This window comes from Phyllobates terribilis, unplaced genomic scaffold (genome assembly GCF_046119375.1).
Source record: "Phyllobates terribilis strain yellow unplaced genomic scaffold, ASM4611937v1 Scaffold_4__5_contigs__length_816908805, whole genome shotgun sequence".
Taxonomy (NCBI): Eukaryota; Metazoa; Chordata; class Amphibia; order Anura; family Dendrobatidae; genus Phyllobates; species Phyllobates terribilis.
The window spans coordinates 580139138-580156327 of NW_027362764.1; the positions used below are offsets into that span (position 1 = coordinate 580139138).

At 46.7% G+C, this 17190-nt stretch overlaps 1 protein-coding gene and 1 long non-coding RNA gene across 2 annotated transcripts in view; one reads left to right on the forward strand and one right to left on the reverse strand.

Annotated features, from left to right (window-relative positions):
* Window positions 1-4813, reverse strand: part of LOC141265707 (uncharacterized) — a 179109-nt gene extending 174296 nt beyond the window's left edge. Inside the window, exon 1 of the long non-coding RNA XR_012320148.1 lies at window positions 4725-4813. This is a non-coding gene — a long non-coding RNA (uncharacterized lncRNA). The remainder of the gene's footprint in view (window positions 1-4724) is intronic.
* The window catches only part of ENOSF1 (enolase superfamily member 1), a 78672-nt gene extending 68733 nt beyond the window's left edge, over window positions 1-9939 (forward strand). The window contains exons 14-16 of the mRNA XM_073679129.1: window positions 1147-1246; window positions 2866-2947; window positions 9687-9939. Coding sequence (XP_073535230.1) covers window positions 1147-1246; window positions 2866-2947; window positions 9687-9794 — 290 coding nt within the window. The 3' untranslated portion in view covers window positions 9795-9939. The remainder of the gene's footprint in view (window positions 1-1146; window positions 1247-2865; window positions 2948-9686) is intronic.
* The last annotated feature ends 7251 nt before the right edge of the window (window positions 9940-17190 follow it).

Below are 17190 nucleotides of genomic sequence, written 5' to 3' on the forward strand. Positions count from 1 at the left end.
GAAGTCACTATTGGAATAAAGTCATCCATAACCAATCACATCCACCACTTAGACAACCCCTTCCGAATCCCTACACTTCACCCTAGTCAAATAATAACACTTATACTAACCTCTGGTGTCGGCTCCGTTCCTGGGGATTGCGTAACGATCTCTGCGGCTAGTCAGCGCTAGCTTATCTCTCACCTCCTTTGGACAAATCACGAGATTCAGAGGAAGCTGCAGATCTCACTTCCTCCAGATGTCAATTACGTTTGTTGGAGAAAGAAGCCAGTGCTGATTGGCTGTAGGGATCGCGTGACATAATATCATGCGATCCCCAGGAGAGCCAGTGCTTACACCAGTGGAACGATGCCTGCATCGGAGGTATGTGTTATTATTTTACTGAGGGGAAACATAAGGATTCAGAATGGGTTGTCTGAGTGGTGGACAAGATCTTTATGATAGTAAATTAATCTGAAGATGAAAGGGTTAGTCTGACCCTGAAATATGTTGAAAAATGGCCTATAACAGTGTTTTCCAAACCCTGTCCTCACAACACATTATGTTTTACAGGATTTCCTTAGTATTTCACAAGTGGGAGAACCTGTGGCAATTTCTGATGCCTTAATAATAATTCCGTCACCTGTGCAATACCAAGGAAATCCAGAAAAGAGGTAATGTTGGGGGCCGTAGGGACTGGAGTTTGGGAAACACTGGCCTATAATAAAGGTTTTGAAGACATCTTCTGCACCAGCTTATCTTCTGTTTGCAGCAGCACAGTCGAATCATTGGTCTTGTGGTCCCATTATGACTTCTATTCATGTAAACGAGGCTTGCAGAAATCCATGTACTCCCTGGAAACAGATTTTCATCCGCAATTTCTGCAACATGTGGTGGGGGATTCATCAAGCATGGCGCAATCTTGTTGATAAATTTGGTGAATCTATATCAGCTATGAATTGGCGTCGATTCCTGCTACAACTTACACCATTTTTCACTTAAATAATAGTAAACCTGTAACCCACGTCTGCTCCTCCTTAGTCCCACCCACTTCTTAGAAAAGTGATGGGATGGTGTAAAAACCCCCCCACAAAGTTTACATTAAAAGGACGCCAGTGCTGATCATAAGTAGACATGTATTAAGTGTGCTCATTTGCTTTTATTCAGTTCCTGTCTGTCCACATGCTGGAGGAGTTGGACTCTGTGAATTGGTACAACACCTGATCATATTTGATTACATCTCCATCTCAGGAAGCCTAGAAAACAGGTTTGTTCACCGAGCTGTAGCTATCTGACTGACTGGTCATCACTTAATTTTAAGCAGACAACCTTAAGACTTTCATGGTAATCGCTAGGAAATGCTATCATTTTATCATAAATGAGGAATATAACCTTTTGGACCCCAATCCGACCTAAGACCAAAGGGGCTACATTCTGGTGCAGCACTTTTTCATGCACAGTGGTGTCTTGGCCACCTGTTGTGCAGGAAACTGGGAAAAAGGGGCAAGCTGCAATTCCCTGCGCAGCCGAGTGGTGGGGAAAGATTGTACAGGAAAACTTAGAATGGCGCATCCCCTTCATTCTCACGGTCTTGGGGGTTCAAGAGATCAGACCTCTGAAGCACCACAAAATCATAGTATATTCTAGCAGTAGGCCATCGATTTTTAAGATGGAAAAATACCTTTTAACAGTCCTTGACATGGTGTTAAAAATCTCATAGTATTTGAATCCTATTGAACAGTAAAACTGATGCCATTTTTGAGGACAATGGTAAAAATCCTGAAACCTCAGAAATTTCTGCAATGAAGAGATAAAAAGCTATAAAATTCTCGTGTTTTGTACAACCTTTTATGGCATTTTTCAGACTCCAACTATATCAGAAAATCATCCCATATATCTACTGTGTGTAGTCCATGCTGCACTATATGGCATATATGGGCAAAAGTATTGTGACACCTACACATTACACCTACGGGAGCATTAAGTCTATAGGCATACAAAGTTGGTTCCTCCTTTGCACCTACAGCTGCTTGCACTCTGCTGGGAAGGCTTTCTTCCAGATTTTCGTGTTTGTCTGTGGTTATTTTTAAGCATTCATCTAGAACAGGATTTGTGAGATCAGACACCAATGTTGGATGAGAGGGCCGTGCTCACAATCTCCTTTCTAGTTTATCCCAAATGTGTTGGAGGTCAGGACTCTGTGTGACTGGTCATGTTCTTCCACACCTAACAATCCCAATCATGACTTTATGGACCTTGCTTTGTGTACTGGAGCACAGTCATGCTGGAACAGGGGAGGACCTTCCCCAAACTGTTACCACAAAGATGGAAGCAACAACTGTTCAAAATGTCTTAGTTCTAGTGAAGGGAAATCTTCATACTTCAGCAGACCAAGTTACTTTGGGGCTGTTTTTTCAGGGGCTGGCCAAAGTATTATCCCTCCTCCACCAAACTTTACAGTTGACACAATGCAGTGACGCAAGTAATGTTCTTCTGACATTCACTAAACCCAAATTGGTCTATCAGATGCCAGAGAAATGTGTTAGGTCACTCCACAGAACACATTTCCACTACTCCTGAATCCTGTGTCTGTGTGCTTTACACCAATCCATCCCATACTTGGAATTGTTTGGTGATGTAAGGCTTACATGCAGCTCCTGGACCATGGGAACCCGTGCCATGAAGTTCTCAGGGCTCAGTTTTTGTTCTTATGTTAATACTAGAGGAAGCTTTGCAGTTATGGAGTCAGCAGAGCATTGATGATGTATGCACTATACACCTTAGCACTCAGGACCCTACTCTGTACAATTACATGGGTATTTCTTGTTCTTTAATGATTCCACCTCTCAGTGGCAACAGCTTGAGACTCCCATTTCTCTCTTGTAGGATGTGCGAATATGTGGATCATCTACACGAACACTTTAAACACCCTGTGACTATCCGCGATGCAGCTTATGTGCCTCCAAAGGTAGTGTAAAACCTTTCAGTCATATCACAGAATATGTATTGTTACTCACTGATTTCCACATGAGCTACTCGAAGGTCTGAGGCTATTTATTTTATGAATTTTAGCACATTAGTGCCAAAAACATTTTCTAAATGATATGAAAAGGTGAATCTGTGTGTGAGATAGCTACTGACACCTTACTTATCCTTTTAGGAATATTTTACCATTCCTTATAAGTACCAACGAAACAGGAAATATTGGCTGCAATATGCTGATACTTAGTTTTGTTGTGCCCGGGTCATGGCCAGGGTCGGACTGGGGTGTCTGGGGCCCACAGAAGAAATTGACTCTAGGGGCCCACCCTACAGGTATATGCAAATACCCGTTAGCAGTTATCCCTGTTATAGTGGAGCGTCGACTGTAAAACAGGCGGTTCCTGCACATCTGCTGTGCGCCACCATAACTGGGATGTACAATTACAGTAGTTTACATTATAGGGGTTCTTTGATGAAAACAAGTTAGCACCGATTCACAGGTTAGGTAGGAGATATCTTCTTGATCGGTGTAATCTGACCATTGGAAACCACACCGATCAGAAGAATGGGGAACTTTTATACCTGACAGTGCACTTTTATCCCCATTTTAAAATGCAGCAGCAGGTGGGTTGTCTGACTGCAGCTCCATTCATCCTCTTTGAGGCTTCCAGAAAAAAACATTTTCAGTATTTGGTCAGCATTTTACATCACTTATTTGTAAGCCAAAATCAGGAGTGGAACAATCAGAGGAAAGGTATAATAGAAACATGTCACCACCTCAGCATTATCATCCACTCCTGGTTTTGGCTTACAAATACTGATGTAAAATCCTGACCAAATGTTGAACGTGTGAATGTGGCCTTAGGATAGGCGATTACTTGTTTTCACTGGAGAACCTCTCTAAGTGCATATTTGCTACTGTGTAATAGACACAGGACAGGGAGGGGTTAAACGTCAAAGTAATTAATCTCTAATAAAGAATCTTCTACTTATTGATATTAGAGAGAACAAGTGACCTCCATACACAATGTAATCTCCTAAACCAACACCAATAATACCATATACAAAGGGATAAATACCGTCACACCATGACCAGACCACATATTACCACCACATAGTAACTGACTAATACCACATACAAGGGACAAATACCCTCACACCATGACCAGACCACATATTGCCACCACATAGTAACCGAATAATACCACATACAAGGGACAAATACCGTCACACCATGACCAAACCACATATTACCACCACATAGTAACTGACTAATACCACATACAAGGGACAAATACCCTCACACCATGACCAGACCACATATTGCCACCACATAGTAGCCGAATAATACCACATACAAGGGACAAATACCGTCCCACCATGACCAGACCACATATTACCACATAGTAACTGAATAATACCACATACAAGGGACAAATACCGCCACACCATGACCAGACCACAGTAACTGAATAATACCACATACAAGGAACAAATACCGCCACACCATGACCAGATCACATATTACCACCACATACAAGTGACAAATACCACCATACCATGACCAGACCACACCTTACCATTAGATAGTCAACTGAATAATACTAGAATAAGCATCATGAATAAAAAACACAATACTAATACACAGGAGCTCTGTATATAGTGTATAGTGTACTGGTAATGCAGTGATCACCAGTGACATTATACACAGGAGCTCAATATATACTGTATAGTGTGCATGTACATGTAATACACTGACTCACCAGTGAAGTCTCTACTTGAAGTCCTTCATCTTCGCTTTTCTTCTTCATCTGGCACAGACCGCCATTACTTTTTCCATCCAGGACTTGTCGCTGCAGAAAATAACACACAGTTATCAATAGCTGATCACTTCTAGAGCACATTCCACACTTATTCCCTGATTTCTACTCTACAGCAGATGAAGAAAAAAAGTGACAAAGTGCCGCCCTGCACAGTAACAGGACCCCCTTTTGTTACTCCCACATGGAGAACAGTGTCCTCAAAAGTAAATTATAGTACAGCAATAATGTCCCCTACAGTAAGTATGACCCCACTGGCCACCATAAACTAATACCTCATTCTGGCCCCCATACTGTGATTGACACCCATCCTGGCCCCCTTTATTTAATAATATCCCCTGTCCTAGGCTCCCATGTATCCACCCCACCCATCCTTGGCCTGTATGTATCTCCCCCACCCATCCTGGGCCTGTATGCCTTATGGGCCCCGATGTAGCATCCTCTCCCTCCCCATCATGGGCCCCTATGTGTCATCCTCTCCCCCCATCATGGGTCCCTATGTATCATCCTCTCTCCCCCCATCATGGACCCTTATGTATCATTCCTCCCCATCATTAGCCCCTATGTATCACCCCCCCATCATGGGCCCCTATGTATCATCCTCACCCTCCCCATCACGGGCTCCTATGTATCACCCCCCCATCATGGGCCCCTATGTATTATCATCTCCACCCCCCCATCATGGGCCCCTATGCATCATCCTCTCCCTCCCCATTATGGGCCCCTATGCAGCATCCTCCTCCCTCCCATCATGGGCCCCTATGTAGCATCCTCTCCCTCCCCATGATGGGCCCCTATGTATCATCTTCTCTCCCCCCATCATGGGCCCCTATTTATCATCCTCTCCCCCCCATCATGGGCCCCTATTTATCATCCTCTCCACCACATAATGGGCCCTTATGTATCATCCCCCCCCCATCATGGACCCTTATGTATCATCCTCTCCCCCCCCATCATGGGCCCTTATGTATCATCCTCTCCCTCCCCATCATGGGCCTCTGTGTAGCATTATCCCCTCTCCCCCCATCATGGACCACTATGTAGCACCCTCCCCATCATGGGCCCCTATGTATCATTCCTCCCCATCATGGGCCCCTATGTATCATCCTCTCCCTCCCCATCACGGGCTCCTATGTATCACCCCCCATCATGGGCCCCTATGTATTACCATCTCCATCCCTCCCCATCATGGGCCCCTATGTATCACCCTCCCCCTCCCCATTATGGGCCCCTATGTAGCATCCTCCCCCCCATCATGGGCCCCTATTTATCATGGGCCCTTATGCATCATTCTGCCCCCATCATGGGCCCTTATGTATCATTCTCTCCCTCCCCATCATGGGCCCCTGTATATCATCCTCCACCCCCCCATCATGGGCCCATATGTATCATCCTCTCCCTCCCCATCATGGGCCCCTGTGTAGCATCCTCCTCCCTCCCCATCATGGGCCCCTATGTTTAATCCTCTCCCTCCCCATTATGGTCCCCTATGTATCATCCTCCCTCCCCCATTATGGGCCCCTATGTAGCACCCTCTCCCTCCCCATCATGGGTCCCTATGTAGCACCCTCTCCCTCCCCATCATGGGCCCCTATGTAGCACCCTCTCCCTCCCCATCATGTGCCCCTATGTAGCACCCTCTCCCTTCCCATCATCTGCCCCTATGTAGCATCCTCTCCCTCCCTATCATGGGCTCCTATGTAGCATCCTCTCCCTCCCCATCATGGGCCCCTATGTAGCAACCTCACCATCCCCATCATGGGCCCCTATGTAGCATCCTCTCCCTTCCCATCATGGGCCCCTATTTGTCATCCTCTCCTCCCATCATGGGCCCCTATTTGTCATCCTCTCCTCCCATCATGGGCCCCTATGTATCATCCTCTCCCTCCCATCATGGGCCCCTATGTAGCATCCTCTCCCTCCCCATCATGGGCCCCTATGTAGCATCCTCTCCCCCCATCATGGGCCCCTATGTGTCATCCTCTCCCCCCATCATGGGTCCCTATGTATCATCCTCTCTCCCCCCATCATGGGCCCTTATGTATCATTCCTCCCCATCATGAGCCCCTATGTATCACCCCCCCATCATGGGCCCCTATGTTTCATCCTCTCCCCCACATAATGGGCCCTTATGTATCATCCCCCCCCATCATGGGCCCTTATGTATCATCCTCTCCCCCCCATCATGGGCCCTTATGTATCATCCTCTCCCTCCCCATCATGGGCCCCTGTGTAGCATTCTCCCCTCTCCCCCCATCATGGACCACTATGTAGCATCCCCCCCCATCATGGGCCCCTATGTATCATTCCTCCCCATCATGGGCCCCTATGTATCATCCGCCCCCCACCGTGGGCCTCTATGTATCACCCTCTCCCTCCCCATCACGGGCTCCTATGTATCACCCCCCCATCATGGGCCCCTATGTATTATCATCTCCATCCCCCCCATCATGGGCCCCTATGTATCACCCTCTCCCTCCCCATCATGGGCCCCTATGTATCATCCTCTCCCCCCATCATCATGGGCCCCTATGTAGCATCCCCCCCCCATCATGGACCCCTATGTAGCATCCTCTCCCCCCATCATGGGCCCCTATGTAGCATCCTCTGCCCCCTCCCTCCCCATCATGGGCCCCTATGTAGCATCCTCTCCCTCCCCATCATGGGCCCCTATGTGTCATCCTCTCCCCCCATCATGGGTCCCTATGTATCATCCTCTCTCCCCCCATCATGGGCCCTTATGTATCATTCCTCCCCATCATGAGCCCCTATGTATCACCCCCCCATCATGGGCCCCTATGTTTCATCCTCACCCTCCCCATCATGGGCTCCTATGAATCACCCCCCCATCATGGGCCCCTTTGTATTATCATCTCCACCCCCCCATCATGGGCCCCTATGCATCATCCTCTCCCTCCCCATTATGGGCCCCTATGTAGCATCCTCCTCCCTCCCATCATGGGCCCCTATGTAGCATCCTCTCCCTCCCCATGATGGGCCCCTATGTATCATCTTCTCTCCCCCCCCATCATGGGCCCCTATTTATCATCCTCTCCCCCCCCATCATGGGCCCCTATTTATCATCCTCTCCCCCACATAATGGGCCCTTATGTATCACCCCCCCCATCATGGGCCCTTATGTATCATCCTCTCCCTCCCATCATGGGCCCCTATGTAGCATCCTCTCCCTCCCCATCATGGGCCCCTATGTAGCATCCTCTCCCTCCCCATCATGGGCCCCTATGTAGCATCCTCTCCCTCCCCATCATGGGCCCCTATGTAGCATCCTCTCCCTCCCCATCATGGGCCCCTATGTGTCATCCTCTCCCCCATCATGGGTCCCTATGTATCATCCTCTCTCCCCCCCATCATGGGCCCTTATGTATCACCCCCCCCCATCATGGGCCCCTATTTATCATCCTCTCCCCCCCCATCATGGGCCCCTATGTATCACCCCCCCCCATCATGGGCCCCTATTTATCATCCTCTCCCCCCCCATCATGGGCCCCTATTTATCATCCTCTCCCCCACATAATGGGCCCTTATGTATCATCCCCCCCCCATCATGGGCCCTTATGTATCATCCTCTCCCCCCCATCATGGGCCCTTATGTATCATCCTCTCCCTCCCCATTATGGGCCCCTGTGTAGCATTCTCCCCTCTCCCCCCATCATGGACCACTATGTAGCATTCCCCCCCATCATGGGGCCCTATGTATCATCCGCCCCCCACCGTGGGCCCCTATGTATCATCCTCTCCCTCCCCATCACGGGCTCCTATGTATCACCCCCCCATCATGGGCCCCTATGTATTATCATCTCCATCCCCCCCCCCATCATGGGCCCCTATGTATCACCCTCTCCCTCCCCATCATGGGCCCCTATGTATCATCCTCTCCCCCCATCATCATGGGCCCCTATGTAGCATCCCCCCCCCATCATGGACCCCTATGTAGCATCCTCTCCCCCCATCATGGGCCCCTATGTAGCATCCTCTGCCCCCTCCCCCCATCATGGGCCCCTATGTAGCATCCTCTCCCCCCATCATGGGCCCCTATGTAGCATCCTCTGCCCCCTCCCCCAATCATGGGCCCCTATGTATCATCCTCTCCCCCCATCATGGGCCCCAATGTAGCACCCTCTCCCACCCCATCATGTGCCCCTATATAGCATCGCCTCCCCTCCCATTCACTCACTACCCTGCCCATTCATAAAGGAAAGAAAAATCTTACCTTCCTGCGCTCCCCCGGCGGCGTCCTCTGCAGCTTCATCCTCATCATGGGCCCCTGTGGTCTTCAACAGGGCCGCCGACCTATCAGAGACCGCGCGCTGACAGCAGACCCCAAGGGTGGTGGGGCTTTTTAACATGACTGCTATGCGCTGCCCGGCGCATAGCAGTGATGTTCAATGTCCGCCGGACTATCAGAGGCCGAATGCAGATGCGCGTGGCTTTGATTGACCGGCGGCCTTTGAACGTCACTGCTATGTGCTGTCTGTGCGCAGCATATAGCAGAAGACAGCAGATGTTCCCCGTGGCCATCAAGAGGAAAGTATGCGCCGCTGAGCGCGCGGCGGCCCGTGCTCAGAAAGATCACGGTTACCGGCGGGTCCCCACTAAGTCTGTCATGGGGGCCCACCGGGGGATCTCCCGGTGTCCTGGCAGGCCAGTCCGACGCTGGCCATGGCTGATATTGGAGCACCAACGAGCAACTCAACATGTGTAAGGGCATTTTAGATACAGGGCTAGGGAAGCAAACCAAATCCTTTCCTAGAGGAATGTAAGCCAAGCTACAGCTCCGATAAACGAGTGCTGCAGTATAGAATAAAGACTGGACTACCTTCTCCCACACATGCGGAGTTTCACTACAGATTAAAATACTGACTGAATCATTCTCACCTCTTTCAGGATCCAGGGTATTCCACAGAAATGAAGGAAGAGTCTGTGACATTGTATGAGTTTCCAGGTGGAAGTATCTGGCAGCAGCTAATTCATGAGAAAAAGGTTGAAATCTAGAAGATATAGCGAAAGGCGAATGAGTGGTTTCAGATTTCCTGAATATGCAACTGAAAATGGTGACAAAAGTAATGCTTTTTTGTAATCAGTCCAGAACAAATGTAACCCATGCAGCCTAGCAATAAATCTAGAACACTTGTCTAAATTTTGGGTTATTTTTATTTTTTCTAATATTGCCCTCATTCTTTCAGCCTACAACACATATGTACAATGTGGCGCAAGATCCATTATGAGGACATTGAATGCTGATTCAATGGGTCATTCCCATATTGTAATACAATGTCACATCACTAGGAGTGGGCGGTTTGACCTGTGAGACCCCTGTGCTCTACCTGTGAAGGAGCAGCAGTGATCCTGCATTCTAAGGGTTAGTAGAGGTTCTGGTAGTTGGATTCCCATGGTCAATAGATGATGACATATTCTAATGACGTGCCTTCACTCAACAACATAGAAATGCAATGATAACCTAATTAATATAGTTGATATAGCAAAGCAGTAACAGCCCTAATCACACATTTTTTTCTGACAAATCTTGTTTTACTAATGTGTATCTTTCAGGTTTATCTTTTAAAAGTAACAGTTGTTATAATTTTTATTTCATAAATCAATAGTACCAAATAAAAAAAATAAATATAATATATCTTATAAGTTCACGGTAAAATCTGTATTCAGTGAAAACAGATTTTTACATTACGGAGATAATGACCAGCTGTCATCTCCTATGTCGAGGGGAGGCGCTAGAACCTCCACCCTCCTCTCACCTCCCTTCTAAGAAGAAGATGACAATTGGTTTTTATACCATTCTATCTCAGTAACGTAAAAATCTGTCTGCACTGAACACAGATTTTACCTTGAACTGAGAATTTTGAGAAAGAATGATCAGTCCTGGCAAAGAAAGAAGCAAATTTCTCTTATAAGATATATTATGATCTTTCTTATTTTCATGTACTGTTCATTTATTTAATATAAATTAAAAAACAGCTACTCTTTAACCCCTTAATGACCGCCGATACGCATTAAAACGGCAGCCACTAAGGGGCCTTATTCCCTCATTGGCGTTTGGGAATAAGTGTATAACACCCCCCAAAGTTTGAAAATCTCCGGGGTCTCAGCTGGTCCGATCACATGATTGTCGTTATTCAATGAATAACGGTGATGACGTTAAAAAAAAAAAAAGAAATTATGTCCCCAAATTACCGCTGGTACCTCCGCCATTCCCTGGCCCTCTGCCTCCTCTTCCTGAAAAAAAATGGTAGGCGCAAGCGCAGTGATCTGCCAGCCGGCACCAGCAGGTATTTCTCCTATTGGTTCCTTCTAATCCCTGTGATAGAGTCTATCACAGTGATCAGAAGCCAATAATTAGTATGTCATCCCCTTAGTCAATTAATTTATTTTACAATTTATATTTCTTTCATTCTTTGCAGTAAGGCTATGTGCCCACGATGCAGAAATGAAGCAGAAAATTTCTGCAGCATTTCTGCATCTCCCTGGCAGAAAAAACGCATGCGGATTGTGCATGCGGATTGTGCATGCGGATTGTGCATGCGTTTTTCCTGCAGAATACATGCGGAATACATGCGGATTCACATGTGTTTCCGCATGCGGACTGACAAGCACTTTCCAGGCGATAGCATCACTTGGAAAGTGCTTGACAACTAGGACACACTGTATAAATCCATGCAAACGGCATGGATTTATATAGTGTGACCGTAAAAATTAAAAAAATAAAGCTATACTTACCTCAGATGCCGCCGCGTGTGCTGTCGCGCTCCTTCCTGGTTCCTTCCTGGCTTGCCGGCATCTCGCAAGACAGCCTGCGGTCACATGACCGCGACGTCATCTCAGGTCCTGGAAGGAGAAGCGCTGCAGGGGCCGCCGGACAGGTGAATATAAACTTTATTTATTATTTTAGTCTTTTTTTACAGGTACAATGGTACCCAGGTCTGGATGAGAGTCTCCTCTCCTCCAGAACTGGGTACCATCCGCACATAGAGACGCATAGAAGCCGCTTGTACAAAATGTACAGACACTGATTCTATGCGTCTCAATGCAAGTCAATGGCGGCGCTTCCGCTGCGCTTCCGCAAAATTAATGAACATGCTGCGGATTTATGACCGCTGCAGAAACGCTGCGGAAAAATCTGCAGCATGTGCATTGACATTGCGGAATGCCATTGGGGACCATGGGGTGCAGATTACCATGCGTTTTTGATGCGTTTCCGCTGCGGAAATTCCGCAGCATAAACGCATGAAAAACGCATCGTGTGCACGCAGCCTTAGTGTTTTGAAAATATCCTAAGTTAAAAACAATAAATAAAAATGATGACGATATGACAACTAGTGTTGAGCGCAAGTGCTCACTACTCGAGTTTGCAATGGGTGCCCGGATATGTAACACAGATGCTGGAGTCTGCACCCTACATGTTTTGTGGCTGTTAGACAAAAAACATGCGGGGATTGACTGCCATACACGGGCAACCCCAGCATGTTTTTTTTTTTTTTTTTGAGTGTCGAACAGCTGCAAAACATGCAGGGCGGAGGCTAAATCAGGTCACTCGAGCACCTGTGATACTCTGTGCATAACCGAGCAGCGAGCGCTTGCGCTCAACACTAATGACGACATATTCAGTACTAGATGGTGGCCCGATTCTAACGCATCGGGTATTCTAGAATATGTATACGGCCGACCGGGCGCGACTAATCAGCGAAGCATTGTTTAAATGGGTTGTGCACTACTTTAAATTAACCCCCCAATTTATCCCCCCGGGGCCCCTAATGAATTTTGTAATTACGTCATGTTGTCAATACTGCTTGTGACATCATCACTGACCACGCACAGCCAGCACGTAATTCCCCCGGCTGCAGCCGGCTCTTGCTTCCGCTTACATCACGACTATATGCGGCTGCAGCCAGGGGTCTCCTGTTCCGCGTACCACGGTGAATGACGGGCTGTGGGCGGGGTTATCCCCCATCGTGTCACACCCAGCATCCACCGCGCGCTCTGTCAATGAATACCGGGTATGACAGGATGGGGGATAACCCCGCCCACAGCCCATCACTCACCGTGGAACGCGAAACAGGAGACCCCTTGGCTGCAGCCGCAAATAGTCGTGACATAAGCGGAAGCAAGAGCCAGCTGCAGCCGGGGGTCACATGCTGCCTGTGCGTGGTGACCCGAGTATAAGCTGAGACCCCTAATTTTACAACAAAAAATTGGGAAAATTTATTCACTTGAGTATAAGCCTAGGGTGGGAAATGCAGCAGCTGTTAAATTTCCATATCCTGGTATGTATGGCTCCCTCATCCCCTAATTGTGGTTTGTAAGGCTCAGTCATTCCCCTAATCCTGGTTTGTATGGCCCCCTCATTCCCCCATCCCCACAGCACAGTTAAAAAAATAAACACTAATACTCGCCTTCTTTCCTTACCTCTGCTCCAGCGCAGTCTGTCGGGGTACTTCTGCTGCGCGCAGCTGGGAGATCATCGCCTAGCACCGGTCATCTCTCGGCTGCGTCGCCGCTGATCTCCTGATGGTGGCCTGCGTGTTTCAAATCCGGCGCCAATTCGCTGCCGGGCTGCGCCAGTTGCTGATTGGTCGCACCTGACCGGCCGCGACCAATCAGCGATATTGGCGCAAAATTTAATACACCGCTTCTCTGATTGGTCGTGGCCGGCTGGCCACGACCAATCAGAGAAGCGGTGTATTAAATTTTGCGCCAATATCGCTGATTGGTCGCGGCCGGTCAGGTGCGACCAATCAGCGAAGCGTGTTTCAAATCCGGCGCCAATTCGCGGCTGGACTGCGCTCGTTGCCGATTGGTGGCGGCTGCCACCAATCAGGACAGCAGTGTTTTAAATTTCACGCCAATATCGCTGATTGGTCGCAGCCGGCGGCCACAACCAATCAGCGAACCGTATTAGTGAGGACCAGGGAGCGGCGCTGCCTGTGCGGGTAATTCCAAGCTGCATCGCCGCTAACCTCCATGCGGCTACCGTTGGGAGATCAGCGGCTAGGGCCACTGATCTCCCGACGGCAAGTGTGAAGGGAGGACCAGGGAGGAGCACCGCCTAGGCCGCCGGTCGGCAGATGAGCCGCTAACGGCCGCCAATCAGCGACGCGGGATTTCCTGGACGGACAGACAGACGGGATAAGCCGATTATATAGTAGATGACGACCTAACGTTATCAAGTTGTGTCGTGAGTTCAAAATGCTCACTATACCCCTGGATAAAAGCCTTGAGGGATGTAGTTTCCAAAATGGGGTCAGTTGTGAGAGGTTTCTGCTGTTTAGGCATCTTAGGGGCCATACCTTTGTGACATGGTGCCCTCCCTCTCTTTCAGCCAAATTTGTGTTCCAAAATTCAAATATTGCTCCTTCCACTCCGAGACCTGCCGTTTGTCCAAACAGAACTTTGACTACATGTGGGGCATCGCTGCACTCGTAAGAAACTGAGTAACAAACTGTGGGGTCCACATTTTGATGTTATCGGTTTCAAAAGTGAGAAATTTGGGGCTAAAGCAAGATTTTAGAGGTAAAATTGAAATTTTTTTTTTCATTCCACTCTGCATTAATTCCTGTGTAGCAACTGAAGGGTTAAAAAAAAATCCCACCAACAGTTTTAAAGTATTTGAGGGGTGCGGTTTTTAAAATGGTATCACTTTTGGGGCCCCTCAAAGTCCACTCTCACAGTGGGTCATGGCAACCTCAGGGGCTCTTCCAGTGAGTCATGGCAACCACAAACAGCAAAATCTGCACTAAATTATGGCGCTCCTTCCCTTCTGAGCTTTGCACTGTGCCTCAAAAATAGATCCCAATTACTTGTAGGGTATTGGCATACTAAGGTGAAATTGCACAACTAACAGAGGTCCATTTTTTCCTATTAGCCCTTATAAAAATTTGGGGCTAAAACAACATGTTAGAAGTAAAAACTTAATTCTTCTTTCTTCATCGCCTAATGGTATAAATTTCTATGAGGCACGTGTGATGTCAACATGCTCACTACACCCCTAGATGAATTCATTGAGCTGTGCAGTTTGTAAAATGACCACTTATGGGGGTTTCTGCTGTTCTGAGACTTCAGGGACTCTGCCAATGTGACATGACACCCTAAAACCATTCCAGCAAAATCTGAACTCCAATATGGCGCTTCTTCCCTTCTGATCTTCGCACGGTTCCTCAAAAGTAGTTTTCAATCACATATGGAGCATCTGTGTACTCAGGAGAAATTGCACAACAAATTGTATGGTCCATTTTGCTCCTGTTACCCTTGTGAAAATGAAAAATTTGGGGCAAAACCAACATTTTTGGGGGATTTTTTTTTCTCCCATTTTCACAGTTCAACGTTATAAACTTCTGTTAAGCACCTGGGGGTCAAGGTGCTCACCACACATCTAAATACATTCCTTGAGGGGTCTAGTCTCCAAAATGGGGTCACTTGTTGGGGATTTCCACTGTTTAGGCACAATCAGAGGCTCTCCAAACGCAACATGGCGTCTGCCAATGATTCCAGCAAATGTAGCGTTCAAAAAGTCAAATGGCGCCGTTTCCCTACCAATTCCTGCAATGCACCCAAACAGTAGTTTTCCTCCACATTTGGGATATCGGCGTACTTAGGAGAAAATGGACTCCAACGTTTCTAGTGCAATATCTGGTTACCTTTGTGAAAATAAAAAAAATTGGGGGCTAAAAACATTTTTTTGTGGGAAAAATGTGATTTTTTTTTTTTACTTTCATGGCTCTACGTTATAAACTTCTGTGAAGGATCTGGGGGTTCAAGGTGCTCACCACACATCTAAATACATTCCTTAAATCAGGATACACATCACTCTGTGTTAACAGTGCACAGAAAGGAAACCACTCCTTAATCACATTGAAAACGAGATCTGGCACGCTAGCAGCAGGAAATGATGATATTGTATTTCATTACTTGAATAAATTAAGTAACTTTTCGGTCATAAACCGAAATGTTACACTTAATTTATTCAAAGTAATACAATCCAATATCATCATTTTCTGCTTACTATAGTGCCAGATCTCATTTTCTAAATGCATTCTTTGAGGCCTCTAGTTTCCAAAACGGGGTCACTTGTGTGGGGTTTCCACTGTTTAGGCACATCAGGGGCTCTCCAAACCAGGGCTGTGGTGTCGGTAAGCCAAACCACCAACTCCTCATTTTCCATGACTCAGACTCCGACTCCCTCATACACGGCTCATGTTTAAGTGATAAATTTACTGTAGCACAGATTATTCTCAGCTAAAAGTCTAGACCCTTAGATCAGGAATAGGACAGACATTTATAGGACATTTCACAACTTTCCCAAATTATTATGAAAAAAATATTACCTTGACCTACTGTACCCAATTTATTATATATCTTAGGAGTTGGGAGTCTGTCCATTTTATACCAAAATGGGCACCGACTCCAACTCCACAGCCCTGGATTTAAAGGCATAAGAATTCAAAGTTTGAAAATTAGAAAACAGAAATTTGGCGAAAACTTTGCAAACAAATAAACGCAAGTGATATCGAAGAAATTTTACAACCATCATGATGTACAATATTTTACGAAAAACGCTGACACTGGCCAGTGACATTAGTCAGAATTGTAAAATTTGGCTTGGTCATTAAAAGACACAATTGGCTCCGTCACTAAGGGGTTAAGCTATGTTTATTTTTTTTCCCCAGATTTACATTTTCAACAAAATTAGTATTTGGAGGGGGGGGTGGGGGTGGGGGGATTATTTTTTCCTTTAAAAACAATACTTAAATATTTTTAAAACAAAATGTTTTTTAGTTCCTTAAGGGGACTTAAAATCAACTTTTGTTAGTGGGGGAAAACCCCTTTAACCAGCAGATCTTAGTATAACAATAAGTTCCACAATTCGATGTTTTAATAAAATGTTCCTGTGCTGAGATAGTCTGATAAAAGTGCCCCTGCTGTGTACTGTGTAATGGCTGATCATGCAGGAACATGGTCTGATCATACCACAGCTCCTGGGCAGGAGGGGAAGCACAAGAGTATACAGACATCACAGCAGAGGATCACAGCTGATTCTTTTTGGGAGGTAAAACATTTCTCTGCCTGTTTTTAAACAATGTTTTACTTCAAAGAAACAACCAGCTGTGATCCCCTGCGGTAATGTCTGTATACACTTTTCCTTCCTCCTCTGCCCAGGAGCTGTGGTATGATCAGACCATGTTCCTGCACGGTCAGACACAGCCATTACACAGTACACAGCAGGGGCACATTTATAAGATTATCTCAGCACAGGAACATTTTATTTAAATATATTCAATTGTGGAACTTATTATTATTCCAAGATCTATTGATTAAAATTAACTCTTGCTCGTAGGAAAACTCCTTTAAACATGCAATCTTATGATCACATTGTTAATAC